The sequence below is a fragment of the Brachycentrus maculatus genome, unplaced genomic scaffold, assembly GCF_059751285.1.
Source record: "Brachycentrus maculatus isolate JH-2025_06_01 unplaced genomic scaffold, ASM5975128v1 h1tg000097l, whole genome shotgun sequence".
Classification (NCBI taxonomy): Eukaryota; Metazoa; Arthropoda; class Insecta; order Trichoptera; family Brachycentridae; genus Brachycentrus; species Brachycentrus maculatus.
Window position 1 is genome coordinate 1,247,536 of NW_028280851.1, and position 22,661 is coordinate 1,270,196.

The 22,661-nt window shown below is 35.1% G+C and overlaps 1 protein-coding gene across 1 annotated transcript; it reads left to right on the plus strand.

Annotated features, from left to right (window-relative positions):
* The first annotated feature begins 81 nt into the window (after positions 1–81).
* Positions 82–22,116, plus strand: Oseg4 (intraflagellar transport protein Oseg4). Its single transcript, XM_088258548.1, has 21 exons — positions 82–149; positions 480–591; positions 1,669–1,808; positions 2,741–2,843; positions 3,452–3,612; positions 4,024–4,171; positions 4,788–4,918; positions 5,506–5,709; positions 6,606–6,720; positions 7,324–7,437; positions 8,581–8,800; positions 10,280–10,508; positions 11,963–12,132; positions 13,120–13,323; positions 15,396–15,539; positions 15,947–16,082; positions 16,671–16,787; positions 18,919–19,009; positions 19,840–20,057; positions 20,698–20,810; positions 21,801–22,116. Exons 1-21 carry the CDS (start codon positions 126–128, stop codon positions 21,970–21,972), a joined length of 3,066 nt encoding a protein of 1,021 aa, XP_088114674.1. The 5' UTR covers positions 82–125; the 3' UTR covers positions 21,973–22,116.
* The last annotated feature ends 545 nt before the right edge of the window (positions 22,117–22,661 follow it).

A 22,661-nucleotide genomic window follows, 5' to 3' on the forward strand; every position in this document is an offset into this window, starting at 1 on the left:
ACTTACTCATAATTGATAATATTTTTCCTAAGTTTATGTATTTTTATTTATTGGCAACACTATTATATTTACAAATGGCCGCAAAAAGTTTGTGTTTGTAAACGGAAGTTTGAAAAATCTTTATAATGTTTATTTATATGAGCAAAAAGGTATGTTATCCATAATTTAACCATGCCTTATTTTGAAAACATACGTATTAATGGTTTTTACATTATATTTATGTTACTTTTCATTTATGTATAGTTAACCGTTACTATGACAACAACGCGCGAGATATTTACAGTTATATTTTATCCATTATTAAAATAATGAAAACTTTTACATATTCTGTAATTTAACTAATATAAATATAAAAAGTAGCGATATCATATTTTGTAAATTATGTTTAATAAATACTGATTATTAGATTCTTATCAGTTGAATTCACAATAATATAAATAATCAAATAGAATTCAGGAATTGAGTATTTATTTTTTTAGATTGCTATACCAAAACATGCCGGAGTAAGCTGTTTAGCATGGAATCAGCAATCTGGATATATAGCAGTCGGTGGTGATGAAGGAATGCTTAAAGTATTAAAGTTAGAATCTGGTAAGACACTATTTTGTTAATTTATTTTATAGATATTCCAGTAAAATATAAAAGTTAGTTTTTACTAGGGTCATTATTTTATCATAGCATGTTGAATGTCCCATGTTGCCGACATTTCAGCCATCATGGCGAGGTGCTATAGAATTTATAAATTCGGCAAGTAGGACTTTCGTCACAACCCAGAAAAACGCAATCATCTGAACGTCTATGAAAATCTAAAATTAAATAAAAATGTTCTTATTTTAAAAACCAAACTTAACAATGAGAAGAAACTGGCAACATTTGTTTTGCTAACTTATTTTAATTTTGAAATATTATTTATTAGCCAATGGCACACCGCATCCATAATAGGCACTGTTCATTTTATTTTATTTTAGTAATGCATATTATTTGTCAAAGGGGTTTCAAACGTTACATTAGGTCCAAAGCTGCAATAAAAGGAACAATTTTTTTAAATTCCTTCTTCTTCTAACCCTTATCCGCACCCGATGGTGCATAGGGCACCGCATCATATAAACGCAGTGTTATCTTGATCATCAACACATGAAGGAAAGGTGATCAGCCTTCTGCTTCAGGTACCAGTCCAGGATAATATTGAATAAATATTAGAGTGATAAAACCACTTATATTTATTTGACCCCCCCTTGGGAATCGAACCCTGGACCTCTGGTACGGTGGCCGAGCGTGCTGACCATTACACTACGGAGGCGGACACAATTTTAAATTAAATGACAATTTTTAAATTAAATAACTTGGCGTAACTTGTTAAATATTAAATATTTGAAAAATTATCAAATAGTCAGTCGGAATTTAAAAACAATATGCGGTAAATAAATATTTTTTTACTGTATTTTATGGATTTTTAGGGTACGTGAAATATATTTAAAAAAAATAAGAATAAGATAAATAAAATATAGATTAATCAAACTTTAAAAACAAAAATATTCCAACTGGAAAAAGGATACTAAAATTGCCTCAAAATAAGTTACACAATAAATCTAAGAAAGAGCATAAATGAAATTTACTACTTCAAAACCAAAGTCTTCTTTTTATGAACAATAAAAAATATATTTATAGGTGGCGGTGGTAATCTTTCTATGAATCTGAGTTTGGAAGGTCACTCTGGCCAGTTGCAAGTAGCCACATGGAACGAGGTGCATCAGAAGCTGACCACCAGTGATCAACATGGAGTTATCATCGTTTGGATGCTCTACAAGGTGCCTTGGCTAATATATTGTCTATATATGTCTTTCACTGGGGCCCAAAAAACTCTATTTTATCGCTACAAAATGAACGACCAAAATCTGATGCAAGCGTCGAATGTTAGGGATCTGGGCGTTAGGTTTGTGAGCACCCTGACATTTCACAATCACATGGAGACGGTCAGTGGTAAGGCATTGAAAATGCTAGGATTTGTTCTGCGTACTGCCAGGGTTTTCGAAAATACCCACGTGTTGAGAACTCTTTATAACTCCTTGGTGCGAAGTAGACTCAAGAGTGGCTCGATGATTTGGGGGCCACACGAGTTTAAGTACTCTCGTATGGTAGAGAAAGTCCAAAAGAAGTTTCTGAGGTATCTCTACATGAGAGAGTACGGCTATTATCCTTGGCTCTACCCGACCGAGTTTCTCCAGGGTATGCTTGGCTACAATAGTTTAGAGACTAGAAGGAATGTGTATTTGATTACGCATTTTTATCGATTGTTGCGCGGTATGATCGATAATCCTGAAATTATCCGGAGCATTGGTCTGTATGTTCTCGATAGTTACCTAAGACAGCGTCGGCATAGATTGTTTCACACTCCTATACACAGGACCAACCTGCCGATGGTTATGCCTGTAGGAAGAGCTACCGCTATGTTGAACAATATCTCATTGGATATTGATCTGTTCCATGTGTCCGAAGGAGTTTTCCGAAGCAGGATTCTTCTACACCTTTAGCAATAGTTCTTGCATATATTTTATTTTAATGTATTTTAATGTATATGATTAAAAAAAATTATAGTTTGTAATTTATATACAAATTGAAATAAATAAATTGAATTTCATTGAATTAAATTGAATATTACTCAGAGCATAAGTTTGATTGCTTTCCAATTTATGATGTATTATTCAGAGTTCACTAATTGATTACAAAAATAATGTAATAGGGGTCCTGGTATGAAGAGATGATAAACAACAGGAACAAGTCAACAGTCAGTGGAATGGCATGGAGTAGTGATGGACAGAAAATATGCATAGCTTACGAAGATGGTAATTTACTTTAATTTTATATATTTTTATTGATCAATCAGCACATTTAAAGAACCACACATATCACTTTAACTCTAGAGTCAGCAACACTAACCACAGGACCACAACCCGACACGAATATGAATCTTCTTCTTTCGCCGTTATCTCTTATCCGGACTCAATGGTGTGTTGGGCACTGAATCAGTATAACACAGTGCATCAGAATACATTGATCATCATATGTCGGGTTGTGGTCCCGTGGTTAGTGTCGCGGACTCTTAAGTCAGAGTTTCTCGTTTCGAACCCACTTTACCACAATTTGATACCTTTTTCTAAAAATGAGCGGCTTAGGCTCACAGAAATAGTATGAAATGGAAATATTTGTGTAAATAATAAAAACACAAATATTTCTCTTTTTTAATATTTTTTTTTTAAAAAGGCAATGTCTTACACTTCAGATGTGTGTTTGGGATAACATTATAAAAATTTACTTTTAAAAAAAACTTTGTATTGATGCTGTTCCACCAAGAATCATATTTAAATCTTGTGAATAATAGTCAATCACACTTACTATATCAGAGGTGCGGATTTTATTAGACATTAAAAATATATGTTTCTGCTTTTTTAAGGTGCCGTGATAGTAGGGTCAGTGGATGGGTCACGCGTGTGGGGAAAGGACATTAAAGGTCCCGGACTTAGCGCCGTGCAGTGGTCACCTGATAACTCTTTGCTGCTCTTCGCTCTATCCACTGGGGAACTACAACTCTACGATAACCAGGGAAACTTTGCTGTAAGTTCCACAAGCAAAAATGATTGGATGAATTTTTAGCAAATAATCTAAAATATTATTTTTAAAATTTGTGAAAAAATAATTGAGATGTAAAGCAGTAAACATTCTGAATTTCACATTTAAAACAATTTACAATATTATACATAGTGTTATGCCATAACGTAACAGTTTTGAATTAAGGAGACAAACAGGTTTTTTTCCATAACAGCTTTACGTAATTTCTAAAAAAAAATTGGGGGCTATGCAAAAAATATTTTATAATATCAATTTAAATAAATGATTTTAAAAAAAAATCAAGTATAATTAAAAATATGTGGCAGGGGGGTATATCTAAATTTCTTAGTATGTATATGAAATTCCTTTTTATTAAGTTAGACCTAAACCGTGTTTGGTTATGTGGAATGATTTTAGATGTCGGTCAAAGTACAATGTGCCTCATTGCCAATGCGTATGGTCGGCATGGACTGGTACTCCGGTCATATTACTTCCGAAACCCCTTCCCTCGCCATATGCTACCAGAATGGAAGAGTTCAGCTCATGAAGCGCCACAACGATGATAGTAAGTATCACCACACATCAAATTAAATCAGTTCTAAGTTGATTTCTTACTAAAATACCAATTTATATGTAAAGTAACATTCTTTCAATGTAAACATAATTTCATTAATTGATTCTGCAGTCACTTTGTGGCTATCCATTTTTAATTTAAGTTTTACTTAGTAAATACCACTATTTCTTAAAATCTATTGTGACATGCTTTTTGATGCATTCCTATGTTCCCACTTATAAGATATAAAAAATAAATAATAACAAATAAATAAATAAAATTAAAAAAAACAGCTCCACCCCCTCTTCATTCTTCAACGTCCCAAGGACACAGCTCTAAAATTTAGACTTAGCTTTGCATACGGTGTTTGAAAATGATACGGTATGCATCGAAACACGTGCCACGATGGATTTGACTATTTACTAAGTAATACTTGAATTCAAAAAGTAAATATAATTATATACTTAATATTTGAAGCACTAACTTTGTGATTTTCCATTTTATAATTAAAATGTAACTTTGTTTTAAAATCACTATAAATATTTTATTTTAACTTAATTATAATGTCTAGTAGCGGTCAGCTTCGAAACCGGTAGACATATATAATTACTTAGTTTTGAAATTACAGGTGTAGTGATAATAGACAGTGGTCTTACTGCTGTCAGTTGCCACTGGAACCATAACGGATCTGTTATTGCGGTAGCAGGTAAAACACCAGAGGACTCTAACGCTGTGCAGTTTTTTACACCATTTGGAGAGGTAATACACAAGTTTGATGAGTTTTTCACCCTTAGCAGTGTTCTTGTCCAATTGTCTAGTATTTACGCATTTATTCGGAATACAAGGACAATAATGGCCTCATGTAAATAGGACAAGCCAATAATGGCCTCATGTAAATAGGACAAGCCAATTATGGCCTCATGTAAATAGGACAAGCCAATAATGGCCTCATGTTAATAGGACAAGCCAATAATGGCCTCATGTAAATAGGCATAATGAGACAATAATATATCCCGAGACAATTTTCAGGACAAGTGGCACTTTCACCAGTTGTACAAATAAGTTTCAGAAAGTTAGTAAAATTAATTTCATTAATTGATTCGTCAGTCACTTTGTGGCCAAATTAATCCATTTTTAATTTAAGTTTTACTAGTAAATACTACTATTTCTTCAAATCTATTGTGACTCGTGTTTCGATGCATTCCGCATACGGTGTTTGAAAATGATGCAAAATGCGTGTCACAATAGATTTTAAGATATAGTGGTATTTAATAAGTAAAACTTAATTAGTAAGATTAGTTTGTCATCATCAAATATGTTGTAATACTTAATTATTATATTTTCAGCATTTGCGCACGTTACGGGTGCCTGGAGGGAATTTAAAAGCATGTGTGTGGGAAGGGCGTTCTCTTCGTGTTGCCATCGCTGTAGATTCATACATTTATTTTGCCAATGTTAAACCTGACTACAAGAAAGCATACTTTGGCAACACTCTCGCCTATAATTCTAATCCGCACACTGTTACATTTTGGGACACTGTCACAAACCAGGTAGGTACTTATTATCTGAAATAATTTAATAGTAATATGATAGCTTGTCAGGTTTTAGTTTTCTCCAAGGATCTCTATGTTTCTCTGTCTTATTAGCATATCTTCCAGTTGATTGATAGCTCAGCAATAAATAAACTGAGAATATGGATACGGTCCAATCACCTCATTTTATTTATTTCTAAGCCTGTTATCATCTAGGATATGCCTCACTGGCTACATGATTTTTTTCTTTTACCGTTTTGGCCCCAAATAGTGCATAGAGCACTGCGTCTAAATGATGCAGTTTTAACTTGATTATTTATATAAGACAGGATAGTCAGTCCTGCGCTGAAGTGCATAGTAAGTGAAGTGAATAGTATGAAATTGAAATATTTGTATATGTATGTGTTAATAAGAAAGTAAATAATTCACTTAATATATATATATATATATATGTATATATGTATATATGTATATATATATATATATATATATATATATATATATATATATATATATATATATATATATATATATATATATATATATATATATATATATATATATATATGTATATATATAAATAAAACACCTAATAGATTTTATTAAATACGACTCTCACAATTGTGACAGTCGGTAAAGCAGATCGCGCAAATCTACCACCAGACGTCGCACATGCGTCGCACTAAAAAAACAAAAGACTTCAGATAAAAAAATATTGTGTTTGGTGAACTGTCATATTACATATAATTTATAAAAGATTATTTTATAATAAACTTTTATTGTCGTTTCTTTAATTACAAAGCAACACATTGTTTATTTTATTATTATACACCCACTAATTTACAAAGAAAAATATTACCACATTTTGTAAATATATTAAAAAAAAAAATTATTAATATTTTTTTTATTTTCAGTCGTGGCTTAACAACATTCCGAATGTGGTAGATATGAGCGGGGTGGATGAGTATTGTGTGGTGGCGACACCACACTCTCTAGTTGTCTGCAATCAGCAAGGAATCCAGTGTGATGGTAACATTTCTTAATCCACATATGCTCGCTTTCTTCAAATTCAATAAGTCACACTTGATTTCTCGATATGTATTCATTGTATGTGCTCATCATAAAAACAAAGGTATTACAGTGTTATTATTTTTTGACATCTCATCAAAGATGAAGAAGAACATGGAAGTCTGGGCATTTACGGGCTGACGACCGTCATAGGCTGGTTTAAGTGATCACTTTAAAGAAGCCTTTTTATTGAGCACAAACTCTTTTATTATTTTCATCTCACCAATAGATGTCTCTAGTGAAGTTCTAACGATTCAAGAACAACGTTTCGAAATTGGTTCATATATATAGAACTTCCAAGAATTTAAGTAGTGTGGTTGTCAATAATGGGTAGAATTTGTGAATGTTACACGTGCGTAAAGTGATCACTTAAATCAGCCTATGACGGTCATCAGCCCCGTAAATGCCCAGACTTCCATGTTCTTCTTCATCTTTGATGATATGTCAAAAAATAATACGAAAATAACTCCTATAATTGGAGATAATCCAGATTTTGTGAACAAGTATTTGGACACACTAAAAATGTTGTATTGTAGTGATGTTTTTATTTGATTCGTGTTACAGCCAAAATTACCCCAATGGAAATTTGCTATGTCTGTATGAATAGCAAGAACTCTGTGATAGCGGCTTCTAAAGATTGTTTTATGCTTTGGAGATTCGCCACACCAACTAAAGCAGGTGCGTGATGATTGACATTTTGATGTTTTCGTGAAAATTTTTTTTTGCTAAGAAATGGTCCATCCCTTTTCAAACTAATAAGTTGATTGCACTTTAATTTACTTTCTTACTTGAATCTTCGTAGTTCTGTAGATATAATTCCTTCATATATAAATAATTTGATGTGTAGTTATAAATCATTTGATGTGTAGTAAAATCCATGTTATTCTTCTTCTAACCTTTATCCAAATCCAATGTTGTCTGCCTCCGTAGTGTAATGGTCAGCACGCTCAGCTACCGTTCAGGAGGTCCCGGGTTCGATTCCCAGGGGGAGTCAAATAAATATAAGTGATTTTTTCACTCTTATATTTATTCAATATTACCTTGGACGGGTACCGGAAGCGGAGGGCTGATCACCTTTCCTTAGTGTGTTAACGATCAAGATAACACTGTGCTTATATGATGCAGTGCCCTATGCACCATTGGGGTGTGGATAAGGGTTCGAATAAATGAATTAAATGTTGTGTAAGGCATTACAACATATTGACACAATGTGACCTCGATCATTAATAACATAAAGGGAAGGTTATCAGTCCTCTAGTCCAGGGTGATTATTATATTAATATTTGAGTGAAAAAATCACTGATATTTGTTTTTACCTTCCTGGTGATGGAACCCGGTATCCATCACAGTATCCAAATGCACTAACCATTACAGAGACGGACATATCACAGCTTTAAATATCGCTAAAAACAGCTAACAATTATAATTCAACAAAAAATATTGGTATTAAAAAATATATATATGTACATGTATATAGCTGACAATTCAAATATTTTATAAAGTCAACACGTATATTTAATATTTGCTGTACCCAGCTACACATTGCTGTGGCTCATTCTGGATACATGAAAAATAAAAATAGTAATTTAACAATGCTTGTAGGTATATGTACAATATTTTAGCAGCTATCAAGAAGCACACTATCTGCCATTAGCCATATATTAGAGATTTAGGATTTTTAACAAACAAACATTTACTGTTTTATTTATATTGATTAATATTTTTTGAAATATTCATCAGCGCGAATAATTCATACAATAAATTTTCAATACCTATAGGATATTCAGTTTACAATAGTTAAGATTTTTTCTTTATTTTTAGCTTCCAAAGAACAAATATTCTACTCCGATGGGACTCCGTGCCTCGGTGAGTTCCAGATCTCCCAGGATCCGATTTGTTGCATCGCTTGCTCCGATAGTCTACTGCTCATCGGCCGAGAGTCTGGAGACATCCTGTCCTATTCCTTACCAGACTTGAGCAGCGAGAAGACGTATAAGATGAATAATAGACCACTCAAGCTGGCCATCAATTGCAACTCTACGTAAGTCATTAAACACTGATGTTAAAATTAAGATGCTTGAATGAAATGGTATAAACATATTAACCTTTGAACCGCGTTAACTTTGTTCCTAAGAGACGCCCGTGCGCGGCGGTATTTCGCCGTTTTTTAAATGATTACTTTTATTATGTATTTAGTTAAGAAACGATTTATTTTCCTAAACAAAAACGTTCAATGGGATTCATTGTGCCTTTTTGGTACTCTATAATACATATGTGTCACATTATTCCTGAAATATATTGTAATATAAACAAATTAAATGGTAACAAATAAATCAAAGCACGCATCGTGTGTCACTCTTACCCACTGGCGATGCGTAGCGTCGAGAGTGAGACAGATAAAGGCATGATTATGGCGCGGACTAATTACCGACCGCAAGAAAAATCAGGGATCTGTTCTTTTATTTATCCTTTTGATGTTACAAATTATTAGTCAGATATTTCAACAGATGTCATAAGGCCAAGGATCGACGTATTATTTTATCTAAAGTTCCACACCATGAAAAAATCCCTCCAAGTTGAACTGAGGTTTGAAACTTGGAGCAATGCAAAAATACAAACGCTTATGTCAGCCGCGTATGGGGCATGTTTTGTTAAAACACATACGGTTATGCGAGCCGCGTGGATCCGGTTAATATTAAAAAAAATACTTTTATATTTAAAGGGTAGCATTTAGTAAAAGAGCAAACATTAAATTAAATATGACAAATTCACGTCATTTACGGGGGGATTGTTTTTTTGTGAAAGGTAAAAATATAATAATATAATTTTTTTTTAGTGAACGTGTTTTATCTTAAAACCATATATAAAGTTTTAGATGATTCTAATATAATGATTTTGATTTGAGTGATGAACGAGACCTTTACTTTTAATTTATTGATAAGTGTCAAAATGATTGAGGAAACACTTATTACAACTTTATACCACTTGAGTTTATTAATGACTACTAGTTTTTAGGAAGCTAAACTTCCATCGTCAGGTCTGAATAATAACTAATAAAAACAATAAATAATATAAGTGTGAAGTTGATGACTGATTTGACATGTATTTGGGAAATAATAAACATCTAAATAATTTTTTCTATCATTAATATTAACTTTTATTTTGTCCGCCTTCGTTGTGTAATGGTTAGCGTGTTTAGCTACCGTGCTGGAGGTCCCAGGTTCGATAGCCAGGGGGGGGTGTGAAGATAAATATCAGTGATTTTACACTTAACTATTTATTTAATTTTATCTTGCACTGGTCCCTGAAGTGCAGGAGTGATTACCTTCTCTTCACTTTACCTTGTTTACACTGCTTCAAAACGATGCAGTGCGCTATGCACAGGGTTAGAAGAAATGTTAACTTTCTGAAAATATGTATCAACATCAACTAAAACTATTGACGTCACGGTAAAGGGTGATTTTTTTCTTTGGGGACATGAAAAATTGGAGTGTCTCATTTGAAGTATTTTCCTCTCCAGCGAGTTCAGCGTGATAGACAGTGGCGGGTGCCTGTTCCTGCTGGGGGTGGGCTCAGGGGCGAGCGCGGCGGAGAGCGGGGTGGAGCTGCGGCGCGACGTGTGGGGCGTGGCGTGGGCCACCGACAACCCGCGCCTGCTGGCCGCCGCGGAGCGCGCGCGGCTCTACACCTTCCGCGGCCGCGAGCCCCAAGAACCCCTGCCCATGCACGGATACATCTGCCATTTCCAGGTGATTATACAATCCGCAACACACATTCTTAGCCATGGCATATTTTTAAATTTCTGTTCACTTTTAAGTATTTACTAGATAACCCCTATCCGCACCTGATGGTGCATAGGGCACTGCATCATATAAACGCAGTGTTAATCTTGATCATTAACACATGAAGGAAGGTGATCAGCCCTCATCAGTCCAGGGTAATATTGAATAAATATTAGAGTGTAAAAATCGTTTATAATTATTTGACCCCCACTGGGAATCGAACTCGGGACCTACAGTACGGTAGCCGAGCATGCTGACTATTGCACTACGGAGGCGGACAAATAGGCATACGAGACAATAATATATCTTGAGACACCAATTCTACCGATAAGTTTGTCGAAGTGTAAGAAAGTTATACGAAGGCGGACCCACAGATAAACAGTGTCAAATGTTTACTCATGATTTAACGATACGCTTTTCACTGTCGCAAACAGAACATATTGTTTGCTAAAATGTATGTAGATTTTCAACACTGAATTTATTTTTTGCTGCTATAATTGCATTCTAAAGGACAAAGCTCGTAAATGAATTGATATTTATTGTTTCGGCATTCACTTTGTGGTAAGACATGATTAAATTATAAATAAAACACTTGTTTTTTTACCACTTGAGTGTTATATTATTATCACTAGTTTCGGAAGATACAGATGCTTCCATCTGCGGCAAGGGTGGCTAACCCGCGGCCTGGTGTCCACTTGTGGCCCGCGGAGCATTTCACACATTTTTTTGGGTGCTAGAGCGACTCAAAGTCAAAATGCTATGTGAAAGCTAGTTATACAGTAGCCGTGATATTAGTCAAATGAAGCATATTAAATCTCAAATGAGAACAAGATTCACTGATGAGCATTCGGAATACTGTTTGCATGTAGCAACAACATAAATCGTTAACGTATCAACATTGATGCACTTAGTTCGGACAAACAAAATCAGACGTCTCACAAATTAATTTTAATTTTTATTTAAATTTTTTGTATTCCCTAACTCTTATCTTATTAATATGTTTGATTCACATTTTTGTTGTATCTTCTTAAAAAAAAACAATATATTTCATGTTTGCTTTGAATAATAAAAGAAATTTTGTTTTACGGCCTGGAAAGAAATCTGATTTCTAAAATCTGGCCCGGCTACTGAAAATGTTGGCCACCCATGATCTATGGGTATATATTCAAACCCGTAGATTGAAGCATCTGTAGCTTCTGAAACTAGTCGTAACAATATAATACTCAAGTGGAAAAAAACAAGTATTTTATTTATAATTTAATGAATTTGATACATTTCCGTATCTATTAAAGAATTTCATTTAAAAATCTTTGAATATGAGTACATTCCTTAACCATTTATATTGGGAAAATTTAACTCATTGACTCAATTTTATTTTTAAATTTGCAAGTAATTAAATTACAAATTTGGTTTATGAACAGGATTTGGAGATAGTGTGTGCCAATCTCTCCGAGTTGGGTGAGCGAGGTTCTACGGAGCACCTGAGCCGAATGGAGGTCAAGTCACTCCGGGACACCAGGCAGCTGCTGGACAAGGTCGGCCTCAGGGAGGCCGAAGCCTTCATCAAAGACAATCCGCATCCCAAATTGTGGTAGGACGCTTTCATATTCTGTAATCACAACTTCCAAATTGACATTTCATAGATGAATCAATGAACAAAGAAATGAACCTGACTGCTAATATTTCTATAAATTATTAAGAAAAAAGACTAAAATAAGTTCTGTTTTAATTTAAAACCTTCTTCTTCTTCTTTTTTTAGGACTATGTTCTGTCATTCTCCGGTATGCTCCTGGGAGGTGGAAGACCAGCTATCCCTCCACCGTTTAGGTGGTCTTCCTGGGGGTCTGATCCCGCTTATGCTCCTGTCCGCTGCTATCCTCACCACTCAATCCGAACTCGCTCTTCCCGCATGATTTCTCCAGAAACGTCTTCTTTTTCTTCCCCATCTCACAACATCTCCAACATCGCTGATTTTTCTTATTTCAGAGTTTCTAACTCTGTCGCGAAGTGTTAGGCCTGCAATGGGTTGTAGAGTCTTCATTTCGGATGTCCTAAGAAAGTTTTTTGTTCTCGCGGTGTCGGCTCTTGTTTCCGTGCCGTATGTCAAGATCGGTCTTACGCAGGTCTTATAAATTCTCACTTTACTCTCTTTCAGCATGTATTTATTTCTCCATACAAAAATTTTTAAGCATCCAGCTACAGCAGAGGCCTTGTTTGCTTGCTCTCTTACTTCATTGTACAGGTTATTGCCGCTGGACACTTCGACACCCAAATACTTGAATTGCATAACTTGCTCTATGATTTCATTATTCATTGCAAGTTTGCATCGTATTGGATGTCTCGAAGTGACCATGCCTTGTTTTGTTTATGGAGATTTTCATGTTAAATCCTTGAGATGATAGGTGAAATCTATAAAGCAGCCTCTGGAGATCGTCTTCGGAATTGGCAATTAAGACAACATCATCTACATAGCATATTATGTCAATATTTTTAAAAAACCAACACATCTAAATAGTTTGAACTCAATATGTAGTACATTTGACATTTTCTCGATAAAATAGTTTGTGGTTATCTCCAGGCGTCTCCTTGCGGAAGCAGCTCTACGCAAACTAGATCTTCTCACAGCGGAGACTGCTTATGTCCACTGTGGTGATTATCCGGGCATCCAGTTGGTGAAGAGATTGGCGGCGTTGAGAGGAACTGCCCTCCGATCTGCCGAAGTCCTGGCCTGCTTCAAGCAGTTCGACGAGGCCGAGAAGATCTACCTGCAAGAGGATAGAAGGTAAAATAATAATGCTTTATAAATACAGTCGAACCTCTCATAATGAGAATAATTCGTTCCATAATCTTATCTGTTATGCAAAATGCTCATTAAGTGAAACAATTTTTTCTACGTATATGCGAATGTAGTTGGAAAAAGAAGCAGAGGAAGACCGAGGAAAACTTGGCACTATCGCAATGGCAAGAGATGTCAAATACATAAAAGCGGCCAGGTCAGGAGTCGTAATAATCGTCGAGTATATATGAGGAGAAGCATGATTGTAGAAGAGGCGAAGAATGTTGGCAATGACAGAGTGGTGTGGCGTTCGGTTCTTTCTGCCTACCCCTGCGGAGAAGCGGCATGATGGTTAGTTAGTTAGTTAGTTATAAATCAGTGTAAAATATGATAATGCCTTCCATGGTGAAAAAAGTAATCATTTTTATTTTTAACATTTATTCAAATAAAATTACAAACTTACAAATTTAGAGCGTGGGAATTCGGAATGCGATTTCCATTTGCAACAAATTATTTAAAAAAAATCTAAATACATACACTGTAACTGGTTTATTGTTTATGAATTTATGACAAATAATTAATTATTTTTTACAAGAAAACCTGTCTTGATACATTTGTTTTTGCCTACGCTTCAAAATTTGTTGAAAATGTGACACAGCGTTATCATTGAATAAATTTATAGAACGCATAACCACCTCCTTATAAGGATGATGCTTCTCAATGTATGATGCAACACTTCCCCACGCTTTCAGCATTTCTCTTATTGCTCCAGAAGATTGTTGCTTTGCTACTTCTTCCTCCTCTTCTAACAAACTCTTCTCCATAACTTGCGACTTCTGTGAAACATAATGCAACTCCATAAGCTCTTCGATGGTCAGTGCTTGACTCTGCTCTTCCACAGGCTCATCAATATCGTTGTTATCTACTTTTAGTATTGAACAAAGATACGAAGCATGTTCGGAACTCGGCTTAGGGATAATTCCCGACTATAGCTCTATGCCTTGCACACTCTTTACTCTAACACAAAATACACTAATACAACACACCACACCACACCACACCACACCACACCACACCACACCACACCACACCACACCACACCACACCACACCACACACCACATCAGGCAAACACATTTTATTTTGAGCTTAAAAGTATTTTCACTCTTCGTTGTTGTTATATATATTATATTCAATTCAATTCAATTCAATTCAATTCAATTTATTCAATAATTAATATATACATTACAAACAAATATTTAAGGCGTATACATTAAAAAAACAAATTAAAAATTACACAAGAAGACTCTTGTTAAATGTGTAGAAGAATCTCGCTTCGGAAAACTCCTTCGGACACATGGAACAGATCAATATCCAATGTGATATTGTTCAACATAGCGGTAGCTCTTCCTACAGGCATAACCATCGGCAGGTTGGTCCTGTGTATAGGAATCTGAAACAATCTATGCCGACGCTGTCTTAGGTAACTATCGGGAACATACAGACCAATGCTCTGGATAATTTCAGGATTATCGATCATACCGCGCAACAATCGATAAAAATGCATAATCAAATACGCATAAATATATATATATTGTTGTATAAAATGTGAAATCAGTAATTGGCCTCATTATCAGCTCCTTATATCGTATTTGGACGACCGAGGAAAACTTGGCACAATCAGGTATGTCAAATACTTGAAAGCGGCCGGGTCAGGAGTCGTAATAATCGTCGGGTATGTATGAGGAGATGCATGAATGTAGAAGAGGCAAAGAATGTTTGCAAAGACAGAGTGGTGTGGCGTTCGATTCTCTCTGCCTACCCCTGCGGGAAGCGGCGTGATGGTTAGTTAGTTAGTTAGTTAGTTTTTTTTTTTATATCGTATTTTTATATTATTTTGTTAATGGCTGTTGATTTCCAATAAATAAATAAGTAAAATACCTTCCGGAATCATTTCTCATATGAAATCTCGCTCCTTAAAGGAGCATTTCTTTCACAATTTGTTTTGCTTCTTATGCGAATTACTACCTATATATTTTTTTATTGGTAAATGTAAATAATATAATTATTTCTTTCTAGGGACCTAGCGATCAATTTGAGGCAGAGATTGGGGCACTGGTTTAGAGTTGTCGAGTTGCTGAAGATGTCCACCAATACAACAGACGAACAGTTGAAGGAGGCTTATAGAAATATAGGCGATTACTATTGGGATAGACAAAATTGGTACTTGTCATTTTTATTTATTTTTTACGTCACATTTTGTGTAAATGTTTGATTCCTTACAAGGTCAACGTCAAGCATGCTTACATCAATCATTAGAACCTTGTAAAAAGAGCCTTCATCTAATTCTATGTATTCTTACCAGAAACAAATCTATTATTATTTATGGAGTGTTATATTTGGATGTCTGTCTCTGCAGTGTAATTTTAAGCGCATTTAGGTACCGTGCCGGAGGCTCCAGGTTCATAAATATTAGTGATATTTCACTCATATTTATTTAATACCCTGTACCCAGCCACGCTTCGCTGTGGATATTTAAGATAACATTGTGATGCAGTGCCCTGTGCACCATTTGGTGTGGATCAGGGTCGGAAGAAGTAGATTAAACGTATGTGTTTGTTGATCAACAGGAGCAGCGCACGGGAATATTACACCTTGGCACATCACCAGGACGGTGTTATAAAGTGCCACGTGGCTTTAGAGGATCATGAAGCTTTGGCCAATCTCACCATTTCGAGTCCGAGGAAATCCGTTGCTCTTCCAAAGGTAATTCTGTTTAAAATATCATACCGAGAAAATCAATCAAATAATGTAATGGGATCCGCATATATACATAGTTGTTTTATTCTATCTATAAATACAGTTGCATTTATCTGGCTTCTTAACACATTTCAGACAGGTGTTATTTACGCCTGTGGACAAACAGCGACGATATTTGATAATTATGTACGTATAGTTAAGACCTCAACAAAGAGATTGGTACATAATATTAATAAAAAAAACATGAAATATGTAATTCCATCTTTTCTGACATTGAAATGAGGCCAATGCAGAAGGTAAAAATACCCTTCCCGTTCTTAAGCATCAATCGAACGAACGGGTAGAAATACCTTTAACGTCCATAGCGTGTTGAAATATGTTTGCTCTAAGTACTTTATTTGTTAGAGGAAATTATTATTTTAATTGGATGAGGGTAGGATGCGGAAAGGGTGATATAGTGTACAAGATGTGAGCACCCCTATTATTATTATTTAATTTTTAATCAAATTTCATGATATCAAACCTTCAATCTGTGAAAATATTTAACAATTTCGCTAGCTTTAATTGTTTTCGTTAAATAAGATGTATTTTTAGGAACCCAAATCTCATGTGGAGAGTGATGCGATGAATAGCGAACCGCCAACGCTTGCAGCTGCTCTTCAACTCAAAGAGGCTGGACAACTTTCTCAGGCTGCTTCTATCATAATGAGGGTAAATTGTAAACATTATCCTTTTATGCCAATAAGGTTGTCATTCTTTTTAATAGATTTATATTATCCACTGACACTTCTCGATGGAATTGCATTTTAATATATTATTAGATTAAAACCAATATTTTTAGCTTTTCCACTTAATTTTTATTTGACCAGCGACCGGGTTTCGTCATTACCGACATCATCAGACTGGTGGGAGGCTATACAAATTGTTATGTTATATATAAAACAAGGCAGGAGTTGATAACCATGATTTGATATAATTTTGTTGAGAAATTAATTTTAAATAACAAAATTATATCAAAAATTAATTTCAAATAACAAAATTATATCAAATCATGGTTATCAACTCCTGCTTTGTTTTATATATAACATAACAATTTGTATAGCCTCCCACCAGTCTGATGATGTCGGTAACGACGAAACCCGGTCGCTGGTCAAATAAAAATTAAGTGGAAAAGCTAAAAATATTGGTTTTAATCTAATAATATATTGTCATTCTTTATAACCATATCCAAGGGACTGGGCATTGTCATAGTTATAGATATATATCGTTATATGGAGAGACAACAATATGATACAATAACATTAAAAAATGTTTTTAAAGAACCTTATTCGCACACGATGATGCATAGGGCACTGCATCATATAAACACAATGTTATCTTGATAAATACAATATACACATGAAAAAAAAGTAATCAGCCCTCCGCTTCAGGTACCAGTCCAGGGTAATATTAAATAAATATTGGAGTGAAAAATCATGTATATTTTGCTGGCCCTACTCCCTGGGAATTGAACCCAGGACCTCCAGTACGGTAGCCGAGCGTGCTAACCATTATACTATGGAAGCAAAGAAAGTATAAAATACTATGCTATACCACCTACTAGTTACATACCATATTTATTATGCTAATGCAAGCGTTTACTTTCAATAATATTACAGTGGTGCCTCACACAACGAACATAATTCGTTCCAGGAGCAAGTTCGTTATGCGAAAAGTTCGTTATGTGAAACGCGTTTTCCCATAACAATACATGTTAAAAAAAATAATTCGTTCTGTAGCATAAAATATGGTAAGATGACATAAAAAAAAGATAAATTTTTTGTTATTATTTTTATTTAGATACATCTAAAAACATAATGAAAAAAACACACATTTTTTAATTTTAAGAAATAATCGAATCTTGCACATCTTCATCCATTTTCCGCTTTTTGGCCGATGGTGCAGTGAAAAACCTGTCCAAAGTCGTTTGTTTCTCTCTTTTCTTCAACATCTGCCGGAAATAACGGACAAGAGTATCGGAGTACAGGTCGTTGATCCTGTTTGCTTCAGCGACGTGCACGTGCGTAAGTTAAGCGTACTACGCAGTGACTAACAAGTCTAACGACTGCCTGCGCGGGAGGATGCAATTAATCGGCAGTGATCGTAGAAGATCGGGCGACTTCGTTGTAATGATGAACGATTGCTGCGACACGTGCGTAAGTTAAGCGTACTGCTCAGTGACTAACGACTGCCTGCGCGAAAGGATGCAATAAATCGGCAGTGATCGTGTGAAGTGGGCGACTTCGTTGTGTGAAGCGAAGTTCGTTGTGTGAAGCGAAGTTCGTTGTATGAATCGTGAAATGAACGAAAAGGAAGTTCGTTGTGTGCAGCGTTCGCTGTGCGAGGCGTTCGTTATGCGAGGCACCACTGTACTTACTTTCTATTTGAAAGAATTGTTTTTTTTTTATGTATGTAGTACACAAATGTAAATATTTTCTAATGGAAGAAATTCCGTCATCCTAGTTTGCCTTCTTTTCCCTTTTCAAAGCACTGTGACCTGACTTTGTTCCGAAACCACAAAGAACCTTATGTTGCCGTAAACTCCTTATACTTATACTTCAAGTCAGGAAGGTTGAAATCAAGCTAGAAGGGCACTTCAACAACTAAAATACCATTGTTATAAAGAGAGAATGTTGGTATAGAGAAATAACAAATAGAATATATACTACCAGTGCCATCTATGGTCATTGCAAATCTAAGCGATTTAATTGATTACATTTTCTGACTTAGGTATTTTTTTTTTATATCAGTGTTATTTCTTTTCTTTATGTGAGTACTTAAACTGTTTTTGTTCTCTTCACAGTTGGCTGATTGCGAAGATGTGGACAGAATATCACCAGTCAAAATGAAGAAATTATATGTATTGGCGGGACATTTGTACCACAATTCCGGTGGTAAGAACCTCTGACCATTCTTATTCTTCTTCTTTTCCCTATTCTCACCCGTGCGGTGCATGGGGCATCGCATCGGATCAACACGGTGTTACCCCGATTGCGATTGTTATAACTAAAGCCGCATGACATTTTCTAAAATGGCACTTGTACTGCCATCTGTGGTTGTAAATAAATACTAAAACCACATTTCAGATTAATTTTTCATTTTACCCACTACATTTTACTAAAAAAAGTTTTGATATTAACCATGTTTACTGGTGTAAATATTTTTATTATCCAAGAAAATTTGATACTTGCAGCATTGACTATGATGTAAAATTATAAAAAAATAACAAAAATAGAAAAAAACTCTCTCCCCTAGATACAGTTTTGTCTGCAGAAACTCACTCCCAAACAGGTTAATCTTTTGATTCTAAATTTTGTTTAATACAATATACCTCCTCCATTAAATTTCTTCTTCTAACCCTTATCCGCACCCAATGGTGCATAGGGCACTGAATCATATAAACAGTGTTATCTTGATTGTCAACACATGAAGGAAAGGTGATCAGCCGTCCGCTTCAGGTACCAGTCCAGGGTAATATTGAATAAATATTAAGGTGGGGACTGACCGGAGCATTTTGTAGTAACGTAACATTCGCGGTGAGCGTCCGAAATCGGTTGAAGTACTCGGAACGAGCTAGGCTTGCTGTACTGACTATACGAATGCTCGCATCATAACGTATTACGTTACGACGAATTGACTCCGGTCAGTCCCCACCATTAGAGTGAATAAAAATTAAATTTCTCTAGTTTTCAATCTCTTTTACACTTTGATTTTCGTTTCCCAGATGTCACATCAGCCGCAAGTGCCTTCAGCAAGGCGGGGTCATGGCACTGGCTGTCCCTGGCGCAGGGGGGCTCTCTGCCGGCGGCCCTGCGCTTGCGCTCGCGCCGTCCCGCGCCCCCGCGCCCCGCCCCCGCCCTCACCGCCCTGGCGCTCAACGCCGCTAACGCCAGAGCCTTCGCCACATGCTCCGAAGCCTTTGTGCAGCTAGAGTCCCTACCGGTAACTTGAACCTTCCAATACTGTGATCCTTTTTCTTGTGATCTCCAATAGTTTCCCTCATTGCTGAGGTTCATGATCCCCCTGTAGGCTTCCTCTGGAAACTCTCTAACAACTTACAACACCCCACCAATGTAGGCACCAAATACTGGAAGTAAAAACCGAGGATAACTCAGCATGATCACTTTACATCGCCTGGCGCAATGTTTTAAATTTTAACTGATTTTAGTTGATATTTTAACCAAAAGGATAATCTATCCTTACAGACACATCTTGGCCAAGTGCCGTAAATAAATTTGTACAAAACTAATAAGAAATAATGCATTACCTAAAGTTTTCTTTACTGATTTGTAAATATCATTCAAAAGTAACTTTATGATATGAACTTTACACCGGCGGAAGTTTGGTTTAAACCGCCAACATTTAGCGGTCAATATGCGAGTGCAAAATATTCTTAGGCACCATGTCTTGGCTGCTGATATGCCTGAGTTAAGGTCAAGAATGTGTCTTGGTAACAGTTAAGTTGGCGATGTTATCTAGTGGATGAAAGTGTCCTGACTTTTTTTGCATCAAATACCTGACGACTGTTTTTTTCATGGCTATGAATTGTTTTCAGCATTATTTGATTCATTTTTATTTTCAGGAGAAAGAAACATATGAAGAATTAGCCGTAGAAATATTTAACAAGCATTCTCCCGTGGACCCTAAAGCAAACAGAGCTGAATGTACCGCTTGCCATACCATGGTGTCTGAATGGTATTATTTTTTTGTTTTTTTACATTGAATATATAGAAAAAGGTCATTTATTTTAATGACGTTTTTTATTTTATCAGAATTACAAAATTTTGGCGCAAAAGTATGGCAATAAAAAAATGGTTTGGCCTGTTATTTCAAATTAAGTTGTGACAAAAACAAATTCAATAGAAAATTGTTACTAGAAGTGTCCAGGTGGATCAATAATTCAAAATTATCTGAGCCGGAAGATCAAACTCTTTACTGTGGAAAGCCGAAATATAATCTGTGCATGCTTTATGGGAGAAAAACACTTCAATTTTAATTCATAAAAAAAAACAGTATAATAGATCAATAAATAAAAATGAAAACAATAAGAATATTTTTTTCAAGAATTATTCTCATTGTATTTGTCCACAAAAAATATGAATAACTGCGGTGCTTCATTTTATTATGTAGAAAATGACTGAGAAGAAAATTTGCAAATTTTGAATATATTAGAAATGTTGATTCCCATCAATTTGAAATTAATTAAAATAATAAATAAAATATTGTATGATAAATGTTCGAATAGTGATATAAGGAAAGAATGCAAGGCTGAGATGAGCATTATCAATAAAATTAAGAAAGGTGTGTTGAGATAGTGTGGGCATGTAAATCAAATATTGGAAGAATGAACAGTAAAACAAACAGAGTTGGTAATAGAAGAGGAAGAGGAAAAAGAAGACCGAGAAAAACTTGGCATGGTCAAGTATTTCAAATATTTAAAATTGGTTACGTCAGGAGTTGGAATAATCGGTGGGTATCCATAAGGAGATGCATGAATGCGAAAGAGGTAAAGATTGTTGGTAAAAACAAATTGGTGTGGCATTCTATTCCCTCTGCATACCCCTGTGAAAGTTTAGTTTTGTTTATTTATGTATTTTTTGTTTTCTTTACATTGTAACATTAGTATGCAAGTATGTATGTAGTATCTTTCAACAATCAATTGATAAATCATTTGGCATCTTTCAGGTCAACGTCGTGCTTGAATTGCGGTGCTGATTTTCCCGGATGTGCTCTAAGTGGGCTCTCCATCCGTGACCCTCACTCCGTGTGGACGTGTCGGACTTGCAGCTTCACAGTGGCCCAGCAAGAAGTGGTCCTCAGACAGACTTGTCCAGTCTGCCATACCTCTGTCAAATAGTGCTTCACTTAGAGTATGGATTCCCTAACTAATTTGACTTGATGCCCATTTTTCAACTGAAATATTTTTGGAAAACTGTATCTCTATATAAGATAATAGTAAATACATATTAAGTTTATATGTATTATTTTGTTCACCGGTATATCGTGGGTGTAAATATGTGATTTTGACTTAATGATGCAGTATTATAAAGTTTTCAATGTTCTATAAACTGGCAAAACACGCTAAGTAGTTTGAAATGTCATATTTATGTGGTTTTAAAAGTAAATTCAACTTTAAGTTTGATAACGTGTTATTTTATTCAGGCTAAAAGCTTTAAATATCGGGGATTATTCTAACAGGGATTTGAGAGTTAACATTTTTTGCCAGTATTCCCACGATATAATTGTAAAATTTGCAATTACATAGGAAGTTTGGAAATACAGTAATTTAGAATTGATTTTATAAAGTTATTAAATCAAATAAATTTTTAAAACAACATGTGCACTTAAAAACAAAAAAATCCAAACTCATTTAAACAATAGAGTAAAATTAATATCAAAATTTAATGAGAAGGATGAGGCTGGTTTTGTGGTATGAATTTGTCAATATTAGGCTTTATTTTCATTGATAACATCCTTAAATTTGCCCATTTATCTATTTGTAGTCGATTTCTCTTTTTAGTAATAAGACTTATGACTGGACAAACT

Excerpts from the sequence above, each read along its gene's own strand:
- Oseg4 (XM_088258548.1), top strand. The coding sequence starts at position 126 with ATGTTTATTTATATGAGCAAAAAG. Across the intron at positions 6,721-7,323 it reads GCAAGGAATCCAGTGTGATG|CCAAAATTACCCCAATGGAA; the intron begins GTAACATTTCTT and ends TTCGTGTTACAG. Across the intron at positions 20,811-21,800 it reads CATACCATGGTGTCTGAATG|GTCAACGTCGTGCTTGAATT; the intron begins GTATTATTTTTT and ends GGCATCTTTCAG.